We start from the raw sequence: 26,601 nt of genomic DNA on the forward strand, positions 1-26,601 counted from the left end.
TTACCATTCATGTATACATTTATTAAGCCAAAGGAGTTTGATCATGTCACAGTATGTTACTAGAGCACATGAGATCTTTTCAACTTCACTAACAATGGTCATTATTTTTTATTTTTGCCTTTCAAGCTTAAAAAAAATCTACTCTTCCTGAATTCCCCATGAAAGGCTCTTTTTTTTTTTTCCTTTTCTTTTCTTAAAGTACAAAACAAATGTTTCTCAGATATGTAAACAACCATCATGGAAATGAGACTGCTCCTAAAGTTAACTTTATTGTTATGGATGTTCTGATAGATCTATGTCATGGTGCATGTATTTCAGGTCAGTGACTACTTCAATGGAAGTTATTGTTACCATTACCTGTGCTGCATTATTGGAGGCCTGGTCAGGGTTAAGGCCCTTCTGTGCAAGGTGCTGTACAAATACCTGGCTGTAGCTGAGGTCCCTGGCAAGAAGGGCATTCACTGATGTAACTATAACCCTCTCTGCTCCATCTGCTCCACAGTGTTCCTCACAAACCACAGGAGTTCAAATGAAACTCCTCCCCAGGCTAACTCTGGAGCTCATGTTCAGATACTGGTGAAGAGAAGGCAAATGTCACTGCAGGCCAATCCTGACACCTGCAGTCCTGTGCGTAAAGCTGCTCACAGTCATGGGAATGCTCATATGAATAAGAAACTCCCACGGGGAAAGTCTGCAAAGTTGAGTCCCTGGGTCATTGAACTCCTTTGCAAGAAAGCATGCGAGAAAAGCAGACTGGTTCCTTTTCTCTAACGTTTCATCAGTATAATTCTAAGAAAGAAAGGGATGGGGTCAGTTGCTCAGTTTCAGCACCTTGAGCATTTTTTGAGTTCTGATCCCTAAATTAAAGAAGTCTCTGCTCTGCCTTGGGCTACTGTGACCAGGCCTGGAAAAGTCAGTTGGACATTCTTTGTCATGAGGAAGCAGTGGTTTGCTATTAGAGCATGGAGGGATTCTGTTTTATGGCGTGAAGGCTGCATCCTAGGCAGGAATTGTGAAGATTGTGTTTGGCCATCGGAAGAAATTATTCTGAAAACGCTTCAGAGCAATTGCAGTTTAAATAATGATTATAGCTTCATATTTGAGGTGAAAAAAGAAAGGGTTACATGAAATAAATAGCAAAAAAATCATTGTCCCTGCACAAACATAACATATTCCTGCCTATGAAACATTCCTTGCAAATTACTGCCTTTCAGGTTATGTCAGACATTTAAATGAACCCTTTAGAGCTAAAATACAGTACTCTGAAATGAGGTTAGAAAAATTTAAAAAGGACTAATGGGAAGTGTGTACAAAGCTCTCTTTAAAACAGATTTCCCACCTGGACAGCTTATGTGTGTGAGGCCTCAGTAGACGTAGAGCCGGTCTGCGATGGCAGCGGGCATGTGGGTCATGATCTGCATGCGCAGCCACCAGTAGTAATCCATGGGGTGGTAGCGGGTGTAGGGGGCCGTGGCGGTGAGTGCGTGCGCCACGCTCTCGATGACAGGCGAGGTGTCCCTCGAGCCGCTGTTGCAGTACGACTCCATCTTGCTGACCTGCTCGTCGAAGTACTTCCGGCCGTAGTCCTTGCGCACGATCTCGGGGAGCTCGTCCCACATTTTGTCGGCGATGGCTTTGATGCGCTCGGGGCTGTACAGGTTGGTGCCGGCGATGAAGTTGCCGGGCTCCACGATGCTGACCATGACGCCCTGGGGCTGCATCTCGTAGCGCAGGCAGTCGGAGAAGGCTTCCACGCCAAACTTGGTGATGCAGTAGGGTGACCGGGCAGGGCTGCCCATCCGCCCCATCATGCTACTGATGTTCACCACGCGACCTAGGCAGAGGCCGAGCAGAGCACAGCTGAGCCGTGGCACCTGGCCTGGAGCATGTACCTGGCCCACACCACCCAACACCTTCCTCAACATGCATCCACCCACCTGCCCGCTGCCTGGCAGACCTGCTCATGGCTCTGCATGAGCACTGCTGTCCTAGGCAATGGCCTTCAGGCAGGAGAACAAGCCCACTGCTTGTGCTCCTTGGCTCATTCTACCTGAGGGAACAGGCACATGCCGACACAAAGCTCAGTGCTCTGAGGAACACAGGAGAGGCTGGACAAAGCCTGCATGGAGGGAAACAGGATTGCTCAGCAGCAATTTGGACTGACCCCAAACAAGTGAAAGCGGGAACAAGGAAAACCTTTGGCACCAAACCTGAGCTTATTTATTTGCAGATCAAAGACTGCCATAAAGGTGGCTCAGAGTGTCTGCTTCTCAAAAAGGAATGGATTGTTCCTGTACCACCAATGGCCACAGCAGCTTAAGTCCACTGCACTCTTCCATGTGACAACTGGGTTATGGCCCCAGGCACAGAGACCTCTCCCTGCCAGAAGCCATCCATTTGGGCTGGGGAAAATGCTGGTAAGAGGCCGTGAATACTGTAGTCTAGGCAGAGGTTGGAGTTCTCTGTACTTTCTACCAGGGCTCCTTGTTGTGTTAGAAAAAAAACTTTGACCTCAGAAGTGGATAACCTTCCATGACAGAAGAAGGGCTACCCAGGCCACATCCAACCCAGGTCTGCAGCTCAGGGCAACATTGTTAATGCCTGTGGATGCCCCAAGAGTGAAAAATACTCTCATTTAGTCAGGCAGTAGGCCTTGGCACAGGAAAGCTTTTGCCTCTTTATGCTGAGACCCACACAAGCCTCAGGTCTGCATGCCTTTGCTGTACAACCCCCTCTTTTCCTACATCACAGGCTCCCAGAGTAACAGTGCAAAATGACAACTTCCCTGCAATAAGCTTTTTATACTGCTGCTGCCCGCCCTGCCACAGCTGGCTTTTATATAGCAGGGAGGAATGCTCCTGGCACTTTAATTTATTGCGAGCTGCAGTTTCTGAACAAGTAAAAGTAAGTATAATGGATTTGGTCTTGTGTGGGATGTTGCAGGAGAAGGCAGCACTTATGGGAAAGAGAAATAACTGGTTTTCAGGCCTGCTGCCTTGCTGTATAACTCGGAGAGGTGAGGCAATCCATGTGTCTTCTGGGGACCACATTCTGTCTCTGAAGGCAGGAAGGTGGCAGATGGTACAGAGAGAAGTGCCATAGACCTTCTGGTCTCTAACACAGCAAGATGTGGCAAGATGAGGAACCTGCTACAGGGACAGCCAGTCAGGCGTTCTGCCACTCACCCTTTGACCTCCGGATGAGCGGAAGGAAAGCCTTGGTGGTTCGCACAGTCCCCCACAGGTTCACTTCAGCTACTTCCATGTAGGTGTCCATGCTGGTGAATTCAACTTCCCCAAATGTGGAGATCCCAGCATTGTTAACCAGCCCCCAGAGACCTACAAAACAAAATCAAGCACCATTAGTTGTGCTAATAGGTTACTGAACCACACAACACACAACAAATAAAGGACACAACAGAGCTTTTTCATTATGACTTGTGATAGTGAAAAACAGATAGAAGAGAGTCCAGAGAGCACTTCAGTCTCCTGGGCAAATATAACCACCTTGGAGATCTGCCTGTACCACCCAACAACACAGCCACAAAGTACTGCACATGAGGCTTCCCAGGAAGTTCTGAGCAATCAAACAGAGAACTTCAGCCTCGTCTAAGCTGTTCTCCTTGTCACTCTTATTTTATCCATCATGATTTTTGAAAAGAAACAAAACAGATAATGCAAATAAATAGGAATGATCTTGTAAGAAACAAGAGGGTAATTCTTTCAAAGTAAAATCCCTTCTGTCACCGTAAGAACTAGAGTGTCTGCAGTGCTGGGAAGGAGGGTGTAAGCATGGGTGAGCATTTGTGCCACTGCCTCTCCCTTTTATTCTGCTGCAATCAAAATGACAACAACTGAAGACTACTCATTTGGCAATAAAAAGAAAGATTAAAAAGGATTTTTGAATAAAATTAACTCACTTTGTATAATATTGTAATTGTACAGGAAACATGCTGAGGAAACTCTGAGAAAGACTTCTGTCTGTTGTTTAGAAAGACTCACTCTTATCTATTGACTGACTGTGTCCAGATCTATGTTATCAGAAGAAATCCAGGAAAGGCAACTTCATTCTGGCCTATGCTTGACAATACAGAGCTAGAAAACTTAATTTATATTGAAGATCCATTGATAAAAATTAAATACAAAGAAAATAATAAAAAAAAAAATTGGTTTGCAAAATCCAAACCAAAACATTACCAGTTGTTCTGCTTTAAAACAACCTTGTGTTGAATGTGGATATCCTTTAGGAGAAAAACGTATTTCAAGGGATGGAAAGGCTTCAGAAATGTATGAGCAAAGACAATTTTCACAATACTTTCACAGAATTTGCTGTCATCACCTCAGAATGAAGTAGGCAGGCTAAGAAAATCCGTACAGCTACCCCCTGAACTTTAAATTGTAGTATATACAATAGCATTAATGATACCCAGCCAGCTTCATGGGAAATTCTTTGGAAAACCTCTTCATTTCCTTTGCCTTTTGAAAGAGTGGGGGAGACATTTCCATTGTTAACTCACAATCTTTGGATACTGGGCAGGTTTTACGACAGAAAGGGAGTCACAATAAACTTCAGTTCACAGGAACAAAGCACTAATCCCAGAGCCTTGAACACCACTCTGGTTTTTGCCAATGTCCCTACAGGAGCTATCAGAGAACAAAGCAGTTTCCTTTTTAGACACTGTGTGAAGTGGGAAGCTCCTTTCTGATATGGAACAATATTCAAACAGGCCATTTGCTCTGCCCTGCTGCTCCTCAAAGATTTGTGTCCTTCAATCACATGCTCAGCTTTTGAAGTAAGCCCTGACAATGCTCTCAGAGCCCAGCCAAGAGAACTCCTGGACCCTCTGTTGCTTCAGAGCCCATTGCATACACACACCTTTCTCTGGGTCCTCGAGGCTGTTTTGCACATGCTCCACTGCCCGGTCCATTTCTTTGCTGTCACAGACGTTGAGCTGGACAGTTCTCATTCGATCACTCTTCATGGCATCCAGCTCCTTGGAGCCACCCTCTCCCTTGTCCTAGAGGGGAAGAAAGTGCTGGTTTCAATCTGGCTAAAGAGCCTGTGCAGAATATCAAACACATACCAACTCTCAAATCAAGCAAAAGAGTGTGCAGAGCAGTCACAGAATATTCAGGACAGTCCTGCAGCCCTAGGAAAAAGGGGAGCAGACAGAATTGATCCTGCAGAACACCGTTCCTCAAGCATCTCCATGTGACCATGACTCCTGTAACAAGTCAGCTGGTACAAACTGTTTCAACCACCAAGAAAGCAGCCAGAGGTGGATCTGCCGCAGCAAGGCACCCAGCAAGCACCCACTGCCCAGTATGAGCTCCTGAGGCCAAACTTTGTCCCACTACTGCAGTGGTGGGCATGTGGTGCCATCCTCACTTGGCATGACACAGGCCACAGCAACTTGCTTGGGAGGTTATGGTGTAAAATGGCCAGTGAGTTCCTGAGCTGGAACAGGCCAGTACTTCATAGCAGGCCTGTTTCCTGACTGCTATCAGATTGCTCTGTACACCTCAAGCCACAGGCACTCTCTGTCAGATGCCAGCAGGCAATGGTCAATGAGATGGAGCTTGTCTGCAGTCTGAGCCCAGGCTGCTCATCTGTCCCTCAAGTGAGAGTTCCCTTCAGAGAGCATGCTTTGGAGGCCATACAACCCCATCTCTCTATCACTTATCTTCCAAAAACCCTTTTCCTGGCTCCTCTCATTTCTGCACTTATATACAGTGTTCAGAGACATTTCACTAACGTAACCATCCAACATCTGCTGTCTTCTCCATGCTTCCATATTCCATCACAGACTGTTAACACCAGTTAGTGTTTGTCCTTAGAGAGGGCATCTACTGCTCTCTCTTCTAGGGAAGCACACTGCTTACAGAAGGGAGTGTTAGAAGTTTCATGTGCAGTTTGATGGTGGTGTTAGGTTGACTGAGAAGAGTTTGGTGCTAAGTTTGTTGCTCACTCAAAAGCAGTGTGGTGCCAAAGCAGTTTATATGGCAAAGCACTGGAAAGCATACAAGTGACAAATGTGGGAATGCCATCAGGGAATCAGCAAATGCAAACATGCAAGTCTCTTGAAAACAGCAGATATAATAGAGGAAAGAAGGAAAATGAGGCCAGGTCCTTTCCCTGATCCCAGTTCTATGAGGCGCTACAAAATCTCTGTGCTTTACCAGCCTTAGAGACTTCATAGTTCTGCTGGGACCTCCACAGCATCTTCTTCCTCAACCCTGACAAGGCTGGCTCTGAAAGTCAGCTCCCTCCTGCCCTCCCACCCACACACAGCTGGGTACTCGGACAGGACCTCCTGGGGCTGGGATCCTGGCCAAGAATTGGACTCTGGATGTTAACCCACACCAGCAAGGCCACTCCCTTGGCTTTCAGCAAGGGCAGATGGTTTAAGCTGGGCACCTGGTGACTGTGTCTCCTGGAAGGGGATGCAGCCTGTCTCACAATCCCCAGGCCCATACACAGCCCACACACAGCAGTGTAAGGATCTTCTCATGCTACAGCAGGAGACCAGCACATCTCTGCTGCCAGCCCCAGGGCACACTGTCCCTGTGTCAAGAGGGCCTGGCTCTTGCACACTCAAAAAGCACATTGCTGCCTTGCCTTCCTCTCTCCATGGTCACTCTCTGGTGCTCCTGGACTTCAGCTTGTATCTTCATCAGTGTGTCCTTGGTCTCTAACACCCTGTGGTTCTGAAGACTCCTGTGGAGCCCTGCAGTGGCCAGCCTGTGTGCCAGCTTCCTCAGAGAACCTCTGCCTTCTCATTCCCCTGCAAGCTGCGACAGGCCTGAGCATACACAGCAAAGCAAACAGGGGTTCCATCACACTCCTGACAGCAGAGACAAACATCACATATGTCCAATGGTAACAGATACTGATGGAAAAATACCTTATTCATCTTGTGTCAGCTGGCTTCTCCATATATTAACCAAAGAGCTAAAAATAAAACAGCTGCAGCATGAGCGTTCATTGGTTCCAGTCTACCACTGTCTTTTGGCAATGCAGCATCAACACAACTCTCACATGAGTATATTTGGCACTCAAAAGCTTAGGAAGTAACTGTGTGTGAAACAGCACACTATTAGCACAGATCCATCCTCAGGCTCCCCTCAATCATGACTCTACACTCCTCAATCCTGTTTCCTTTAGTAAAATTACAGTTAGGTAGGTGCTCAGGATCTGGCCACTTTAGGAAGTCTTTCCTAATAAAGAGTCAGCACTGCATATACTTTTAATCTGCAGTAAGGACATGGCATTCCTAAGACTGTGCATGTCCTGAGGACACAGTGGCTCCCCAAGAAGCAATCTGCTTCTCATGTGCAGGTGTGCTGTGAAAAACAAACCCATGGAAGTGACACTGAAGTACACTGAAGTTTCAGAGTCATTTCCTCTATGTCAGAGCTAGGTCAAATATATCCAAGCCAAAGATTATCTTCCTTATTTCTACCTCAACTTTTACCTAGCATCTAAAAACACCAAGCTTTTTCTGCTCCTAAAATCAGCACCAGCAATAATAGACTCTGATCAGAATCCTATTTATGATTTTGCTAGAGAAGCTTGTAGCACAGTGAAAAATCAGCTCAGTCTCCTGCAATTGTTTTTGTCTACAGAAAGGATAACGGCCTGAAGACACACAGGAGGCCACTCAGCTAACTGAGGAGTTTTGGCATTTTCCAGTGTTTTCTGATGACAACTGCTGTTACCATTCTTGGTAAGGCCACACAGATTATGGAACATGGCATGTGAGTTCAGCTAAAGAAGCAATATTTAATTACAGGGTGATACTGCAAAGCTTTCTGCTGATTCTTCTTTGAGGAAGTAAATATTGATCAAAGTCTAAAAGACTTCTGGCATGCTGCTGCATATCAGCTTATGTTGAAATTGTCAGAGGCCAAGATTTTCCACTAACATGCATTCAGTAGAACAAATACTGAAGACAACAAAAAGAGAAGGGAGGTTTAAGTAACTGTTATATATGTCCACTGAAAATTGTGCCTTTTTAGAAGCTCAGAGAGAAAACTGAAACCCATAACTAACTTTGCAACTCTGAAGTTTTTGGCTTCTGTCAATATAGAGGCAGGCTATTACTCTAATCAGGGTTTTTTAAGTTTGCAGTGTTCTTATATTCTCTAATGTTGATCTTCAGTTACAAAAGCTGAGTAGAAACATCTATCAAGAAAGTACTCATCTACCCTCTGTCTTGAGCCCTTCTGAAAGGCAGCAGCTCATACCAAGTGTCCTGTTCTGCTGTGACGCCTGCAGAGGGAGCCCAGGTTAACAAATCTTTGGCTGAACACTGAGACACAAGACACAGAGCTATCGAGACAGACACCTCTTCTGAAAAAATGCAGCAGAAACAAACTACTAATTTAAGCAAAACTTAGCAATAATGAAAAAAAAATAGGAGAAAGTCGAGTAACATTAAAGAATATCTGGAAAATTCTCTGTAAATAGTATCACTATTAAAGATACATTTATAGCTATGAGTGAGCTAAAAGATTAGATCAAACTAACTGACGCACCCCAGGATATCCTGAGGAGTAAGTTTGTTTCTGTTAGGAAATGGCTGTGCAGCTAAAAAAACAATGCGCAGGGTTTCATACAGAGAGAGGCTAAAACTCCCTCCTGTTCTCCATGACCATCAATGCTTTGCCACACCAAGTTCTCCTGCAAAGCATATCAAGGCTGTGTCACTAAGCTGTTTGTGGCCTGATTCTTCTCTCATTTCCACTAGTGGGACTCCATCACTTACCCCATTACTTCAGGAGACCCCCCAGTACACACCATGGTATGGCTGTAGTCATGAATGTAGAAACTATGCTCAAAACACATGCCATAAAATAACTGCCAGCTTGGTTTTATGGCAAAATTAATCAAAATAAGCCCTTCATGAATATATACAGTCTGAGAGCAGGGTGAAAGGTCCAGACTACAGCCTGACATCAAACTTTGCTTACAGTTACGCCCATAAAATTAGATTTGGGATTCCAGTTCATCAGACATGGAACAGACCATGATGTTGTGATTTAAATAAGAATCTCTATAGATACCATTCAGTCCTGGTTCTGCTCTGTGAAATTCAAGCACTTGTGTCTTTCCCTTTTGGGCTACCAACCACCCTCCCTCTCTTTGGCAGAAAGCTGTGCAGAGTGGAGGGGGAAGATTGGAGTTGCTATGTGTTGATGCACATGCCACAGGTGGAGAACAGCTTTTGTTTTCCCTACCTTTTGCAGGCAGCCAGCATAAATAATGAAACCTTTGTCATGCAGGTGCTTGGCCAAGGCAAATCCAAATCCTGAGTCACAGCCTGTTATAAGCACAGCTCTGCTGCCAATCTGCAAAACAAAACAGAACAAAATGCACTGGAATTGAGTATTTGAAATTAGTGATTTGCAGCACACAGAATAAGTCATGTCCTTGGCCAGGAGCGGTCTGTTCCAGGGATGTTCTCTACACTCAATGCCAGCTCCTGCCACCCAGTGCCTCCTGAATACAAGAAATGACATTTTCATGCTGAGTTCACTCCAGTGAGGCAGGGTCACCACCCTCCCAGCATGGAGTTCAGTACCTCTGGCAAAAGGCTTCCAAGGCAAACAGACCAAGCAAACCACCATGTTCTGGCAGTTCATGTGCACCTTGAAAACTGAAAATATACCAGACCACTCCCAAGACACATTTTCCCTTCATCAGGAACTGTTCCTATATGTTCAAAACAGGCAGAAGTCCACTCTTGTGCATATGCAGCCCTTAGGGCATGGAGAAGACAGTTGGAGTGAAGAAAGGATATGTTTTAATCTTACTGACTACCCACTCATCTTTATCTCTAGAGCACCTAAGCCCTCTAGAGCTGGGTTCTAAAACCTAAGAAGGTTCAAGTGGGGTTAATATATGAAATTGAGACCAGTTGATCATCACTCTTTTTGTCTTTGGTTGGGATTTTTTGGTCTTCCTACATTTCCAACTTAGAATTTAAACAGAAGTATACCTCCTTCCCTCACCAAATTCTTTTTTCTAACCCAAAGACAGGCAGCAGTTAAATAACAAGCTAAAAAATCAGATGGTGCATCAGACAGCCCAACAGAAACAATTGTACATCCAAGGTGCTGCTGTGGGTGGGATTACATAATAACTGCCTGCAATTCATTCTGACTCATCTCTTTTAACAAACTATAAATTTGGATTTCCCCAGCATACTCAAGGACTGATCAGGGTGGAAGCTGGGTGGAAGCAGCAAAGGCTCCTCACACTGGAAGCTCAGCAGTGATGCAAGGATGACATCTGAGTTCCTCCAAAACTCTGTTCCAGAGTTATGGTGCATGCTGTGCATGCTCTAGCACCACTACAGTGCTGAGTTCTGTGCCACAAGACAGACAAGATGACACTCCCTTTCCTTTTGCCTGGCACTGTTCCTGGCAAGTCAGTATCTCCAAGGAGAGGGCTGCTAAAAAGGGCGACTCTCCAGATGAAGTGGTGAGGACACACTGATTTATTTACATATCTTTAAACAACTATACTCCAGACAGAGTACTTTATTAAGAATTTGTCATGCAGATTCCCTCCGCTCTAAGGTAGAACATTTAATCTGCTGAGTGAGTTCCAAAAATAGAAAAAACCTACTCGTGTGATTGTTTATTTCCATCCTTAGCAGCACATACCGTGCTACGTCAATGGAAGCTCGGTGCTAGGAAAGAATGTGGAGTATGCTTGAGAGGTCCAGCTTGGAGTATTTCAGGCAAATTAGAAAGATGAGTTTGGTCACCAGACTTCAGGGATTTTAAAATCCCTGCTCAGCAGAACCAGTTCCTGGAAGCCATAGTCATACTCACCTGATCGACTTCATTTGCATAAGAGCGGCTGCCACATGGGGACAAGAGAGGGAAGGAAAATCTTTGCATGGGCCTGTTAAGAAAACCCAAAACAACAGAACAGTCAGATGTGGAATATCTTGTCCATACCCTGCTGCAGCAACATACACATGAAAAGGAATATAGTGCTGCCTACATACATGATGTAGATTGTCATTTGGGAAAACAGAATCTAGTCTACACTTCTCCTTAGTCTGAGCCTACAGTATGACACATTTGTTTCTCCAAAGACCTTGATGCTATTTCCAGCTGCAGAAGCTGTCTGGGTATTACAAAGTGTTCTAAAATAGCTCCTGGTCTAGAGGTACAGAGCTGCTTCCACCCACAAAACAGGCAGTGCAGTGTTTGCATTTTTAAAAGCAACAACACCCTCACTTAAGATTTGCACAGAGTTGGGGTATGGGAAGTTATTAATTTGTCCGATGAAAGTATTCTGCTGTGGCTTTGTCTCTGACACCCAGCCTGAGGCTGAATTGCTTGGATTTGTCTCATTCCTTTTACACACAGCTCCATCCATACTTCATCCTGGATAACACTTCTTTCCCTGCAGTGTCGACCCATTAGATACTCCTAGACTTTACATCCCCTTTTTGCAACCGTTTAAGCTAAGAAACACTGTCTTTGAGCAATACCTGCCATGCAGATCTGAAGCTCCTCCGCATAGTATGTGACTCTCAGAAGACAAAACATATTCACAAAGACAGACTAGAGCAAAGCAACAATGCCTTCCAGAAATGAGATTCCATTTAGAAAAGCTATGTTACCCAGTAGCATAACTCTGTCTTAAGCCTTGCCATCATTCATCAAAACTGGGCCTGAAAAACAAATCAAAGTGACCCCAAGCTATGTCCTTGCCAGTCACCTCTCTGGACTTTACCAACTTTTTCATTTTCGCTTTGAGCACTGACATTGCTCTCCTGGAGCTTTCTGGCCTTCTCTTAGACTTGCTGAACTTTATCGATCTTATGGCTCCCCCAACAGTATCTATCCTTCCCAAAGCTTATTTTGCAGGCTGCTTTTCTGTCTTCTAAATAAATTTGCATAATCATTCACAAGTATCTCCAGTTCAGACATCATAGGCTCTCCCAGGGTGACCTTTGCTATACTGCACAGCAGCTTGCAGACACTGGCCTCTGCGCCTTATCTCGGGAAATCAAGGGATCTATGAGGGCAAAAGCTTTGAACCAGATGGGAAAGGAGATGACATATTCAGGCAATGGTGTTCACTCACCTTCCTGAAACAGTTTAGCTGTTCTTCTAACTTAGAGTGTCACAAGCCAAATCAGCTCTTGAAATAGCCAACTTAATTGCTGCAAAGGTCAGTCCCCAGGCAAAGTGTGTGTTAACATCACTGACCTGCAATCCTGGATTGAAACTCTACCTCAACAGTAAGTTTCTTGGTGTGTCTTAAAGTGCTCAGAAATGTTCATAACATTTCTTTTAGTTGAATGAACTTGTTTTTTATTTTTCAGTGTCATGTTTGGCCCTGTTATTTCACTGCAGAACACTGATCTGCTGCACTCAATTCACAATAAACTGTAGAGAACACCTACTTGACATTCTGCCTATCTTGACCTGAAGGCAAGGGCAAAAGAAAAACAGATGCTGGCTGGTGCTGAGCAGGAACGTCATCAGCAGAAACAGCCAGGAAGTGATGTGAGCCCCCACATGGTACATTAATGCTCCATAAGCCAATTTTGTCATTCTGCATCATTGAATTCTAGAGACCACAACAGAGACTTTTAGAATGCACAGATGGTCCTCAAATTGAATTTGTGCTTTTGTAATCATGCTTTTGTTCAGTTCCACCAAAAAAAGGAGTCCCCAGCTTGAAGAGTCAAGTACATAAATGCTGCTCCAGTGCATTAAGACACTGGTATAGTGGCAGCACTGCCTTTCAATGAACAGTTGGATTTCTATTGCAGGTTTAGCAACTTGCGGGGACTTGCAAATGCAACACAATTTTGCCCTGAGTACAAGACACACAAAGCACAAATACACAGTAAGCAAAACAGAAGACAGAAGAAAAAAAAAACAAGAATATGCTGAAAATTCTTTCCTCAAGTTAAGAAAACATTAATTCGTATTTTTAAGGCCACAGCAGATTCCTGCAGGTGAACTCTGGTGTATGTGGAGCAAACAGGTGATAAAAACCTATGTCTGTTTGCACAGGAAATCTCTTAACAGCTTAGCTATCTACAACAGCCTGTTACCAGAGCCACCCTTGACCGTGATGATGCTGGACATCACTATCAGCAGCAGTAGAGCAACACTGGAGGTGGAAGCTCTTGTTTAACAGGTCATGAGCTACTTTTAAATGGCTTATGTACAATTAGTGGTACACACACTGATGTTTGGGAACCCCACTCTAAAACAAAGCCAGAGAAAGCATTCAACTTGCTCTGGATTTGGACTAATAGGGGTCCAATCATACAGCAATATAAATGTTGGGGTTTTTTCAGAGCTAGGAATTAGAATTAGATAGGCAATTTTCTGTTCATTTGCAGAAAAAAAAAACAGCTTAATTACTCAGCCCACCTCCATTTCTCAGTAAAACCTTCCCTCTCAACTTTCTCTTTTCATGGGATTCACTGCCTCTTTAATGAAATAAAAAAAATACATGACAGTTTCTTGCACTGAAGCAAGGCCTGCCTGCTGATAATCAAAAAAATCCTCTTGATGGATACTGAATTAATGCTCTACTCCACAATTTATTGACTGCAGTGTTAAAAAAAAAAACAAAACAACAAAAACACCGTGTTGCCAACCCCTCCTTGCATACAGAGGCCATCTCTGCTGTGCTCAGCTCAGTGACAGGCACAGATTGTCCAGGCAGGTTCTAGAGCACCCATCCTTGGAGATTCTCAAAAGCCACCTGGACACAGTTCTGGGCAACCAGCTCAAAGAAGCCCTGCTTTAGCAGGGTGGTTGGACCACATGACCTTCAGAAGTCCCTTCCAACCTCAACCACCTTGTGACTGTAAATAAACTGTCCCACTGAAATCAAGTGAGTCTCTGACGTGTGCTTTACTCAAGATGTCACTCTTTTCTCTTTTCCACCAAGTTACTTACCTAAAGACATTCCCTGGGTCCTTGAAATTCAGCGCTTTCACAGAGAAGTTCAAGAGAGGGCGGGACAGCTTGGTGGCCAACATGTTTTCAACTGGCACACTCTACCAAAAGCAAAACTGCTCTTCCTTAGCTCTGCAACATAAGATAGCACCTCTGCTTTAGTTGCTCAATTATTTTGTAAGACATGCTGACTCCACGTATTTCACCAGTAAAATAAAGTCCAAAGGAACTCATCTTCTCCCCTTGCAGTCCCTCACACAGAGATAAACAGCTCAACCCTCAGCCACCCAAGATGCCTTTAAATAAGAAAAAAGCATTTTTAGTAAACTACCAAGCAAGGAGATATTTAAAGAAAAAGTAATTTTCTCCTTCTTCAATGCATCTTTAATGGAACATCTTTTTCTCTGAAACAGGTAAAAATTAAGGTACTCATATGGAATATATTATTTCAAATGAACTATATGAAATAACTCTAAACAAAAATATACCTTCAAGTCAGAGATGATGTCATATGTTTCCAAAGCAATCCTTGGTTTTACAGCTAGTACAGCCATGCAGTTAAAAATACAATTTTTTGTAATTAAGTAGCTGGTGATGCTGGACTAAGCACAGGGAACCACCAATAAACTCAATACCGAGTGAAAACATCTCAAGGACAAGACTTCGGTACCGACAGACAACTTCAATCATATTTATCTTGGATAAAATTAACCCAAGGTACGAAAAACATCTCCCAGCCCACTTATTGAAGCTGAGAAAGGGAATCTATTTGTTAGGGGTATTTTGCATCTTTGCCGAAGGCTGGGCCGCCACCGCGGCAGCTTCGGGGCCTGCTGGAAACCAGGCCTGGGCTGAAAAACAGTGAGATTACCGCAGAAAGAGCAGCGGTGAGCACCGCTGAGAGATGGAGAGGGAGGGAGCGGACCGGGCTCAGGAGGCTCGCTGGCTCGGCTAATCCTTAGAAATCCCGATGGTTTGATCAAGTTCGGGAGCACGGTTGGTGTCCCCGCAGGTCTTTGTGAGGTGTGCAGGGAGGGGGCGAGGCCCGAGGTCCGTTGCAGGTCCCGCCGGCCCGGCCCGGGCCAGCCCCTCTCCGGGACGCGGCTGCCGCGGCCCCAAAGGCGCTCACGGTCCGGCCGAGGCACCGGGGGCCCGGCGCGGCCGCCCCGGCTTGTGGAGCCTGCGGGGGAGGCCGCGCAGAGGAGACGCCCGCGCCCCCCGCCCCCAGCGGGCAAGGTCACCCTGCGACCCGGCTGCCAGAGCTCCGCGGGGCCGCCGCGACCCACCCCGGCCCGCCCCGCGGCCGCCCGCGCGTTACCTGGAGCCGGCGGGTGCCGGGCGCTGCTGCCGTTTGAATGAGGCTGGGCCGGGGCCGCGGTGCCGGGCGCGGCGGGAGGCGGGCCGGGGGCAGGGCCGGGGCGGCGGCGGCGATAGGCTGCGGCCATGCGGAGCGGCGCGGGGCTGCTGCTGGCGCTGGGTGCCGCGGGGGTGCTGCTCCTCCGCCTCCTCCTGCTCCTGCCGCGGCGGGCCCGCCACGCCCTGCCCGTGAGTACCGCGGCGAGGGGCCGGGGCTCGCCGGCAGAGCCGCCGGAGGCGCCCCGAGGCCCAAAATGGCGCCGGGCCGTGTGGCCGGGCCGGGCTGAGGCGCTGCAGGTGTCGAGGCCGGAGCGGCGCTACCCGGACCGGGCTGGGCTGGTGGAGCCGGACAAACGCTGTGAGGGGGGCGAAGCGCCGAGCTGGGCACGGCCCGGGGCGATGAGGTCCCCGCTGAGAGGCTCGGCCGGTCCGCAGTGCGGCGGGCGCTGCCCTCGGACCCCGCGGTGCGGCGGCTGCTCCCCCCCGCAGTGCTCCACTTGGAGGGGGAACATGTTCATGTAGTCACAGAATGGCTTGGGTAGGAAAGGGCCGTAAAGATCTTCCAATCCCAACCCCTTGCCATATGCAGGGACGCCTTCCACTAGACCGGGTTGCTCAGAGCCCTGCTTTGAAAACTTCCAGGGATGGGGCATCCACAGCTTCTCTGGGCAGCCTGTGCCAGGGCCTCAGCACCCTCACAGTTAAGACTTTTTTCCTCATATCTAATCTAAAACTACTCTCAATTTGAACCCATTCCCCCTTCTGCTGTCACTACATGCTCTTGTAAATGGTCTTCCCTCAGGTAGTAGAAGGCCACAATTAGGTCACCCCAAAGCCTTTTCCAGGCAGAACAATCTAAATTTTCTCAGCCTTGTCTCATAGGAAAGGTGCTCCATCCCTCTGATCATCTTGGTAGTCTCCTCTGGACTCATTCCAACAAGTTCATGTTCTTCCTGTGCTGGGACCCTGGAGCTGGATGCAGCACTGCAGGTGGGGTCTCACCAGAGAATCACCTCTTTTGACCTGCTGTCCATGCTGCTTTGGATGCCCAGGATATGACTTGCTCTCAGAGACATTGTTTTTGCTTCAGGACCTCCAGCTCAATCCTTCCTCCTGGAATGGCCAGATAACACCTGTAGTCTGACTACAGCCTCCTACTTCAGTCATCCATCCACTCTGCATCTCTTACTTTCCCTATCCCTGTTCCACTTGAGAAAATACCTTCCCTTTAGTGAATATTTTCAGTTCTTTTTCCTGGGATGTAAAACCTCAACTTTCCCAGCCTGGAAAAAGGAACAAGCCATGTTTACTTTGTAGCTGCCCTTATCCTAAAATCAATCTCTTTGATAACATCAGAGGATTGGTCAGGGGAGCCATAAAAGGGAACAGGATGAAAAAAAAAAAAAAAGTAGCACATTAGGAAAATACAAATTCTGGGTAAGCATGGCATATTCCCATGTTGTCTAGAAAGACAGGCTGAAAAAGTAGCTTCAATTTCTTTAGTAAGTTCTGCAGTAAATATGTATAATTCTGATAGATCAACAGCATTAGTAAAATAAATTCTACTATTTAGTAAACTAGCCATATCCCAATAGGAAAAGCTGTGTACCTCTGAGCTGGCTGCAGGTTAACATGTGGCTGACCTGCTAGGGCTGCCTGAACTGTGAGGAATAGTGTTGTGGATCACACAGCAAGCATAGACAGTATTACTGTGCCCACAAGGCACAGCAGCACCTGTGGTACAAGAAGTTATGTGCTCTTAGCAGATCCCAGGCAGCCTGTCAGCACTGGAGGGCTGTCTCCCATGCAGTGTTTCTGGGGAGCACTATGACCCCGAGTGAGGGAGGCACCTGAAGTTCCTCAGAATGCTCATTAAGGTCACTGTGCTGATAACTGATCCTCTCTGCCTGTCCCAGCATTGAGTCAAATTAAGCTGCAGATTGACCTTATCAAACTTCAGGAACAGGCAGATTAAGCCTTATCTCAGGACTTTCAAAAGACAAGGGTGATTAGGATTTTCTGTGTTCAGAAGTTTTTCTGGGATAGGATCCTTTTGGCCGGGAATGGGATTTATCCCTGCTGTCATCCCTGGGAGTTCTCTGTCCATCAGGCATGGCAGAAACAGGCACAGGTACAGATGTGAGATCCAGTACATCCCTTGGGGTTTTGCACAATCCTTGGTGCTGCTGGGGCCTCCGTCTGTTATGAGCCATGATGCCATAGTCACGTGTTTTATTACCAGCAATTAGGGTTACAGCAAATTACAATCACAGGATCCTTTTAATACTTGAAGTGGTCCCTCACTTTCCTTGCTATTATAGGCAGGTGAGAGGATTTTTAAACCTCATTTCTGTCTACATTTTGGTTGTTTGTTTGGGGATTATTTTTTTTTTTTAAGGAGCTAATGATGGTTGAAGATTGAGTATCTTCTTTGTTTGCCTGACTGTCTTCTGGAAGTGATTACCACTGCCTATTTCCTGCACACTTCCTGCTCTTTTGAGAAGTCCTTTGCCTTCAAGATTCAAAGGCAAGGGCTCTAGTGAGGTGAGAGAAAGAGAAAAAGAAAGTCAAATCCTTTCTTTTTCCACGGGCCAGCTTGTTGAGTTCTCATGGGAGGTGACCTTGACAACTTCTGTGATCTGGTTCTTGTTTGATTTTCATCTCTCTTGGAGTTGTGTCACTCTAAATTAAATTCAGACTGAGCACTGTATATTTAATTCTCACTTATCTTTTGTCCTTTAGCTGTAGCTATCTTTAGAGCTTTAACAGAGCTAGTCTGTATCTGGGTGCTCTTTGTCTGAGTATAGGTTATAGTATAATGTTAATGTGGGTGTTTGTATCATAAATGCAGCACAGACTTTTGATCAGTTCTTGTTTCAGCTTCAGCTCTTACCACCACTTTGAGAGCAGTTACTTCAACATGAGTTATAGGACAGGGTGTAGCTTATTTGTTTATTGTTCTCTGCTGAGACTCACCCGGAGTTTGTGCAGTAATGCTCTGATCACTATCACCCTGCAATCATCCCTTATTGCAGCTTCATTACACTACATGTCAGCAAAGCAAGAGATGAGAGAGCACTTGTGATTGACCCATTTTCCTCTGAAAATATGGCTGGACCTGCCAGTGCAATTCATACATAAGTATGTTCATACTCCAGCTGTTGTGAATACAGTAACAGGCAATATTAGTTACCAATATCTCCAGAGAAATGGAACTCACTTCCTTATTGCATCCTCTGGATTTTTATTGCTTTATCATGCTATTGCCTCATGGATATGATTTCAGTTTGGAGCATTGTGCAGCACAGCAGTTGGCAGCCTTCTAGCTGGGTTAAGTGTTAATTCATTGCTTCACACCTGTGGTGAGGAGATGACTTTCAAGAAAAGACAGAGGGTGAATGGGCAGTGTTTTGCTATAGGCTTCTCTTCAGGATTTGGTATTCTGCTTTCATATCTATCTCAAGCCTGTTGTGTCATACCAGATGGAATATCAAATCTTCCTTCTCAATTTACCTGTCAGTCAAAAGATAATAATAATGTAGGAGAAAACCGTAGGATTTGATAAGTTGTTCTTCTTACGACTGCAGAGTTTCAGAAGGAAGCTCTAACCTGTAGTCACATTCCTGTGTGCTAAAATACAGTATGGAAAGTGCTGCATAGAGTGGGAGTAGATGGGGAACAGACAGCAGTCACTCAGCAGCTAAAAGAGCTGCTGTACAGTTCAAGCCAGTGACATCCTGCCATTTGGATGTTCTCAATGCTGCTTTTTCTTGCTATGAACTGGTGGATCATTAACTTCTTTTGAGATGCTTCTGTTCTGCTTTGGCCACTGATACTTGAAAGAAAGAGTTACTGTTCCAGCTCAGGTATTGAGGCAACACAAGTTGTTACAGACCAGCAACTGAATAAATGCATCATTTCACAGTAGTTGGGAGCTGGTTGTGTTTGTGCACACAGGTGCCACTGTCACTTGCATCTGGAATTGTCCCTGCCCTGTCTGCAGGACTGCAAGTGACTCCTGTGCTGTGGGGCAGGGTGCTGGTGGTGCCTACATTGCAATGTCTGATGGTATCCTATGACTGTCTTTCCCCACACAGGCTGAAGGGAAGGCGGTGCTAATAACAGGCTGTGACAAAGGTTTTGGACATGCCTTGGCAAAATGCCTTCATGCAAAGGGATTTACTGTTTTTGCTGGATGCCTGCTCATGGTGAGTAGTGAAATTTATCAGATTTTTTGCTGATTAGAGAAAAATGCTTCTCAAGTGAAAGCATCTTCATTTGCAGTTGCAGCCTCCATTTCCCCTGGTTCAAGACCTGAGAGAGGTGGAGTGGGCAGGAATGGTTACATCTTCCATTGCTTCATCTGCCTGTTGTATCTTGTACCTCATTCCTCATTCTTTAGGGCAGGGACTGTCTGTCAACTGCATGTCTGTACAGTAGCTTGTACAGTGTAGCACTGTTCACTGCTGCAAGCCTCTCAGAAATACCACAACACCATAAATCTGATAGGCCAAGATTGCTGTGACATTGTGGCTGTGTGTCTTCCATGGCATCCCTGTTGCTGTCTTTCACAATGTCATTTTTGTGGACCCCTTCCCCAAAATTCATCTCCAAACTGACTTTCCTGCATTATTAAGGCTCTGCTTCCAAAATGTCTTGCAACTGTGCTTCTGCAGCTTCTGTACAAGCTGTTCAGCTTGTATAGCTATTTATGGACAGTTGAATAGAAAATTTTACCATACATTTCTGACATCTTTAGGTCTCACTTCCTGTCATGTGTGTTTGGCACGTGTCATCACTTGTAAGAGATAAGTTTAGACACACTAAATCTGAAGGGGTTGCAGACCTCTCATCCCAGTCCCTGCTCTTGCAAAGGACTTAGAACTTAGTGTTGTGAAACCCTTTTTATAAATTGGGCTGGCTCCACTTCCATCTCAGTTGGGATTTTACCTTTACTATGCATTTTTGCTGTATTGCTAGTCAAAACTCATGATTTCTGACCTGAATTGTTCTAAATCAGTTCATAGTCACTCATTTCTCCATTTGAAGATGACTACATCAGCACAGGTGCTCAGAGCATGATGACTACAGATTTTTGACTACTGTGGAGGGTGAGAACAAACAAAGGTGGCTTTCTCTGCCTGTGTGATCATGGCAGAACTTACATTCTTCCACGATGCCAGAAAGGAAAGTTATTATCAGCTGACATATTGTGTAACTTGAGAACAAGAGAGTCCTGTTGGATTATTGCCACTGTTTGGAAATTTCCATATGGAGCCTCTGTAGTTCCTTCAGTAATCATGTCATTTGCTGCTTTGGGATGCCTTTCTCAGTGCTGGTGGCGAGTCAGGCACTCTGCAGAGCAGGAGAAAGGAAAGGAGAGGGAAAGGAGAGTGGCTAAGGGTGCTGTTTTGAAGGCACATGCTAGTGTGAAGCAGAGAGGTACAGGCTCCACTGGAAACCCCATAAAGAAACTAAATGCTCCTGAACAGAGACCTGTTTGCTTGCTTGCTTCATTGCTTGTGAGCTGCTGTAGGTTCCCAGCAGGGTCAGAGTGGGTATGGGGGCAGGTGTCATAAGGCAGATGACAGGCTCTTAGTTCACACCTAGTTAGTCCATCACCACTTACATGCTTTTATACAGAGAATTAAAGGATCCCTGATGCACTACACCACCACAGAAAGCTTTTGTATTAAATATAGGATAATAGACTGTGCATCAGGAGGTTCTTAATGATCAGATGGTCAAATGTTAAGTTATGGGAATGAAAAGAATACTGCATGAAGGCTGGGATAGAACTGGAAAGGATCAAATGCAAAAGGGGTTACATAAAGCAAGGGCAAGTAAGTCCACTGAGAAAGTTTCTGTTAATATATTAGGATCAAGATGGAAAAAACACACAAAAATAGATCATTAAATAACCTTAAAAGTAGAAATTACAGGAAAAGTTGAAATAATAATAGTTTTGTTTTCTTTGATCTTACTGAAAAGAAAGAATAAATTGTTTTCAGATGCCCGTTGCTAGCAGTTATCATGAGAACTGTAGGCAAGAAAAGGTAAAGAACAAGGGATGTTTATATAAATTCATGTGCTTGTTCACCAGGCCTGATGAAATATACTTAAGGGAATTTAGAGGATGAGCTATTGTGATTTTTGCCCCATGGGTGATATTTTCAAGAGCACCTGGAGGCCAGGGGATTCCCCAAAGGCTGGAAGAGGGCAGATACTGTACTTCCCTTCCCAAAGGAGATAGACCTCTGGAATTGCCAGCCAGGGAGCTCACCTTCAGTGCACTCGATGCAATTGCCACACACTGCCCTGTCAGTTTTACAAATGACTGGATCGTAGTGTGATGCACCCTGCCTGTATAAGTTTACTGGGAACAAACTGTGCTGTGTCAATCTAATCTCATTTTGGCTAAGCAGCATAGTGCTAAAGGGGAAGGAATAAATGTGTCCTGAGTAAGGGTTTTGTTACAGTTTGTTACAGTCCCTCATGATAGTCTCATGGGCAAACTCATGCTCTAAGTGACTGCTGTTTAGTCCCAAGACCATATTCTTGGAAGAACCCCCCAGGAGAGAGTTTTCACTTGGAAAAAATATGCACAGAACCATACAGAGAAGATTATAGGCCTTTTTGGGACCAGGGTTCAAAATGATCCTGACAGATTGGCTGGAGTCTGAAATAAATTATGTGAAATCCAGTAATGACAAGCACGAGGTGTTCCGCTCAGGAAACACAGGAAGGCAGCACGTGGATTGGCAGCAGGGTGGGGAGGAACTGTCTCACTTGGAGTGAGCTGCCTGCATCCATGGGAGCTCAGCATTGTGTTTGTGGCTTCCTGATTCCTCCTGACATCTCACTGCAGGTGCCCAAGTGTTTGCCAGGACCTAATCATGAATCCCAGGAGCTTCCATGAGAAAAAGCCACGTCTGTGTCTGTAACAGGGGGCTCTCCATTAATCAACATCTTTGTGATCTGCCTCTCCTCAGCATCACTGCACTGAGATCATCCTCCAAGCCAGAACAGGGAAGAGGAGCAAGGAAGGGAAGGGGAGTCAGCCAAAAGCTGCAGCAAGTTTCCTCAGCTGGGTAGAGAGGGTTTGTGGAGCTGCTGGGCTTCTCAGCCAGGAGCAGCCCCTGCTAGGCACAGGGTGGGGTAGGCAGGCAGAGCCTGCAGGGCTGCAAGGGCAGGATAACCAGGGGATAGGAGATAGCTGGGAGTAAACCACACAGTCCCATTGAAGGCCTGTGGAGAGAACTTGGGCAGCAGGCTGGGCTGGAGCATGATGGCTTTCAACTCTTATGGAACTGTGAAGGGGAGATTCTCAGAGAGGACAAAAATCAGCAAAGGGAGGTGGAGAGAGGCTTTGTAGGAATAGTTGGGCCATTGCTGCCAGCACCTCACTTGATTTGTGCTGCTGTGTGGCTCCTGCTGGTGAAGATCACCTCTGGGAGGACAGTGTGGCTGCTCCCATTGGAACTGCTCCAGGTGTTATCCCAGCCAACAAATCTACTATTTAAAAAACAAGGAGGAAGTACCATGTGGTACCTAACAAGGAATGCACTGAAGCCCCTGAAGACCACAGAACATAAGATGATGTTCACTTGTTTCCATAAAAATCTGTAGCTGCTTCATTTGTGAAGAGGTGTTCTGGACAAAAGAATTAAGCACTTTGTTTTACAGTTAAGTAGTGGCTAAGATGGTGTCTGCAACTATGAAAAGTGGTCCCAATTGATATTGCATGTTGAAGTCAGTCTTCCAAAATCAATATGTTTTGTCAATAATGAGTAAATTATATCTGGGAAGGTAACTTTGCAGATAGAGTTGCTTTGGTGATAGGGGGAAATTAATTTCCATATGAACAAAACAAACTATTTTTACTGGATTTTTAAGTTGCCAGTCCATGACTTTGTTTCTCAAAAAGCAGAGGAAATATTTATTGTTTATTTTTTAAGTATTATGCAAGAATAAAGAAAAAATGCAGGGAAAGGTCTTTTCAGTGCTTAAATGACAATTGGCACTTGTATGCAGATATAGTTATGGTTTTGGTTTTATATAGATACAATAAATCTTTCTCTTTTCAAGCTGAATTAGCTTCACTTTATGCACTGTTAAGTAGTGGCATTTATTTTATATAACTTGGTATACAGTGAGGCATCATACAACCCTCATTTGTTTCAAAGTGAATATAATATTCTGGTGATCATGTTGTTGACAACTTGTAACACCACTTTGAGATTGTTTTCGTGGCTAGATAAGAAGGCCAACACAGTCCGTCACCATGTTTGATGTGCATTAGAAAAGCTTCAAACTTTGTTTGCTGTTCTTGTTGTACTGGGAAATAAGTCAGTTGTGAAATGCCATGCAGCCATGGGACCAAGAACTCATTCCTACTATTGTCATAATGCCAGTGTAACTACAGATTGATTTTTAAGAGAACTGCCCTGTTTTGCTCACATTTGTGATGGATATTTCAGCTCTTTTCCTTCATTATGTGTCAGTGTTCACTGGACTGAAGGTGGAGATGAGATGTTGTATACATATGAATTAAATAGCCTGAGATATTTATAAAAAACTAAGCAGTTACATGTTTTTTATAACTGCCTGGCTGCAGAGGCTGCTGAGCAGGTGACTGTGGGTGGGTTGCTCGCCTTGTTTGCCCTTGTGCTGTGGGAGTTGGTATCAAGTGATAAAGGAAGAGTGGCAGCCAGGCATGGTGACTCACCAATTCATAATTTCTTCCTCCCTAATGAGGCAGAGCTTGTGATTCAGGGAATAGTTTTGTGATTTATATCTCAAGCCTGCTGTGGAACTGTATGGCTAATCTGTGCTCTTTTCACTTTTATTTGTTATTTACCACCTGAGCAAGGCTGTAAGGCTTAGACAGCAATCTTGCCTGCAAGTGAGCAGGTGAAATTTGGAATTTTAACTGTGTTTACATTTGACTAAACAAAAAAGCCACAGTAGTAACAGAATCTCTAATAATAGAAGTGGGCTGGGGAGGAAAGAAAGGAAAAGGGTTGAAAGGAAAGCAGAGACATGAAATTCTTGTTCCCTATAGAGTGAAAAAAACCCAAAAAACTTTCTTTAGCCAGAATCTCCTTTCATGCCTCATGTCTGTAATTGTGCTGTTGTGTAGCAAATCTCCACTGAGCACATATTCCTGAACATCTTACTCCAATTTCTGTACAATTTATGTTACCTGTAGAGCACAGAGACCAAGGTAGTGGAGAGTCACCCATGGTTCTCTCTGGCTGGCACAGTATTTCAGCATGTTAGGGATGTGAAACCCAACATAAGGAGCCAAGAGCAGGGTGAGCTTTTTGGTGCTTTAGGGCACTGGGTCACTGATGCACTTCTGGAAGTGGTGCTGGAGGGAATAGGAGGATGCCACGCTGGTTTGTGCATCTTTGTGCACCAAGTTTTCACCTGTGTGTGCAATGTCAGTGGCTTCTATTTCCTGTCCATGTGAACATGCCTGGCCCCAAGCTGCCTTGCTGTTCTTGGTCCATCTTAGTGGGACACCTTTCTGTTCTGCTGAACAGGATGAGAATGGAGAAGGAGCCAGGGAGCTGAGGAACATGAAGTCAGACCGGATGAAAGTGCTACAGATGGATGTGTGCAGTGACCAGGAGGTGGCTCGAGCCATGGATTTTGTGAAGAGGACCCTGAAGGAGCCAGAGGAAGGTATGTAGGGATATTTTGCTCACAGAATCCTTTCTACAGAGCAGGCCATGCACTGACCAGGTCTTTCTTTCTGTGTGCCACCAAGAGGGTTAACAAGCCTGAAGGCCTGTGGCAGTGTGTGGCTGGCAGTCAGGCTGTGCTGTACCCGGGTCAGTGAGGACAATTGTCTTGCTATTGATGTGGCAGGCACATGGAAAGAGACCAAGACTGCTGGAGGATTAGGCTTTAACTCTACATCCCATAAAAAGCAATGAGTGGCAGCAAGCCCACAAGTATCTGTGTCTTTGTCCTTGAATGTCTGTGAAGGGCATAGAACGGCCAGAGCTTGATCCCTTTCTTGCACTCCTGCCACACATGCTCATAGCTCATGCAGACCTTGCAAGTGACCCTGCTAATGAAGAGGTGATGGGCCCTGGCTGCTTACTGCTGCTGTCCCCTCTGCTGTGTGGGTACAACTGTGAGGGTACATCTGAGCTGGAGCACATATTTGGACTGACCCCAAACCTGGATTAATGTTCAGTCAGATCAATCCATGTGTTCAGTTTGCCATGCAACATCCCAGAGGTGATGGGAAGTGGAATCCAGGTTAGGCTTGGCATAGATGACCTTTATCCATGTGTCACCTTAAGCATGAGTCCAACTCATGGACCCCAAAAGCATGTCAAGGGAGATAAGAGTCCCATATTTCCTTCTTGAAAGTGCTTTGGCAGTGGGGTGTGAGTTTACAGTCAGAGCCTGATATGATACCACCTGACCTCTTCTCATGTGATGAGGTGAGACTTCTTGCCTTGCACAGACTTTTCTGCAGTCTCTGTGCCAGTAGCAAGCTGACCAGCAGTTGTAGAAACAGGCTGAGGGTGAACTGAAATTTGACATCTGTGGCTTCAGGACTTCAGGGCTGTGACTTGAAGGTGGTTGTTCATCTTGAAGCTTGGATGAGTCTGCCATAGCCCTGGTTTTGTCCACGGCAAGTATCAAGCTAGTAAATAACAACAGCTCTAATCTTCATGCAAATTACATGAGCACACCTTCTCTTCTAAAATAAGCATATGAAATGTAACTGAGTAATGTACAAGCTCTGATTCCCACACATGTTCTCTCTGCATGATTTTTCTTCCTACACAATCACCCAGGCCTCATCATGCTTTTCACATCTTCTTAAGCTTTTCCTGAAGAGCCCAGCAACAGCAGTGGTAGCACAAAGCCTTTTTCCACTGAGTGAAAGCTTGGAAGGGAGCAGCTCTATTGATTCTATAAATGCAGCGGTGTTTGCAAAACTGTGTGTGTAGCAGGGACAGAGAAGTCTTGCATCCCTGATCAGCAAGTTGGACTGGTTCCTCCTGTAGCTGTTTGCCTCAGCATGGTATGCAAAGCAACAAAGGCTTCTTTTTAGGCCCATTGGTATGACTGAGGTTTGAGGCTCAATTTACTGGGAAATAAGTAGTGCTCAATAAATAGATACTGGAGTATAAAGTGCCTTGCACAGAGGTGTGGTTGCACACTGAATGTGTCCCCAGAGGAGCTAGTGCAGGCCAGTTCTTGGGCTGGACAGTTCTTCATACTTCTTCTCCCTATGCTGAACTCTTTTGATAGGAGTGCCCAT

General features: G+C 45.4%; 2 protein-coding genes across 6 annotated transcripts in view; one reads left to right on the plus strand and one right to left on the minus strand.

Moving 5' to 3' along the window:
- BDH1 (3-hydroxybutyrate dehydrogenase 1) lies at positions 1–15,359 on the minus strand. 4 transcript variants are annotated; one of them, XM_015637821.2, is made up of 7 exons: positions 15,271–15,359; positions 13,953–14,084; positions 10,842–10,914; positions 9,240–9,350; positions 4,876–5,017; positions 3,186–3,338; positions 1–1,834 (listed from the first exon to the last, which is right to left on the minus strand). In XM_015637821.2, the coding sequence occupies exons 2-7, from the start codon at positions 14,033–14,035 to the stop codon at positions 1,365–1,367; spliced, it is 1,032 nt and encodes a 343-aa protein (XP_015493307.1). In that variant the 5' UTR covers positions 14,036–14,084; positions 15,271–15,359; the 3' UTR covers positions 1–1,364. The 4 variants fall into 4 exon arrangements, with proteins under 4 accessions (XP_015493307.1, XP_015493311.1, XP_015493309.1 ...); XM_015637825.3 differs by lacking the exon at positions 15,271–15,359 and adding an exon at positions 14,878–15,083; XM_015637823.3 differs by lacking the exon at positions 15,271–15,359 and adding an exon at positions 14,824–15,083.
- Positions 15,351–26,601, plus strand: part of LOC107208858 (D-beta-hydroxybutyrate dehydrogenase, mitochondrial-like) — a 17,028-nt gene continuing 5,777 nt past the window's right edge. The window contains exons 1-3 of one of the 2 annotated variants that reach the window (XM_015637826.1): positions 15,351–15,497; positions 19,406–19,516; positions 24,857–24,998. In XM_015637826.1, the coding sequence (XP_015493312.1) occupies positions 15,396–15,497; positions 19,406–19,516; positions 24,857–24,998 (355 nt within the window). In that variant the 5' untranslated portion in view covers positions 15,351–15,395. The remainder of the gene's footprint in view (positions 15,498–19,405; positions 19,517–24,856; positions 24,999–26,601) is intronic. The other variant, XM_015637827.1, reaches the window with a different exon arrangement.

This window comes from Parus major, chromosome 9 (genome assembly GCF_001522545.3).
Source record: "Parus major isolate Abel chromosome 9, Parus_major1.1, whole genome shotgun sequence".
NCBI classification, from domain to species: Eukaryota; Metazoa; Chordata; class Aves; order Passeriformes; family Paridae; genus Parus; species Parus major.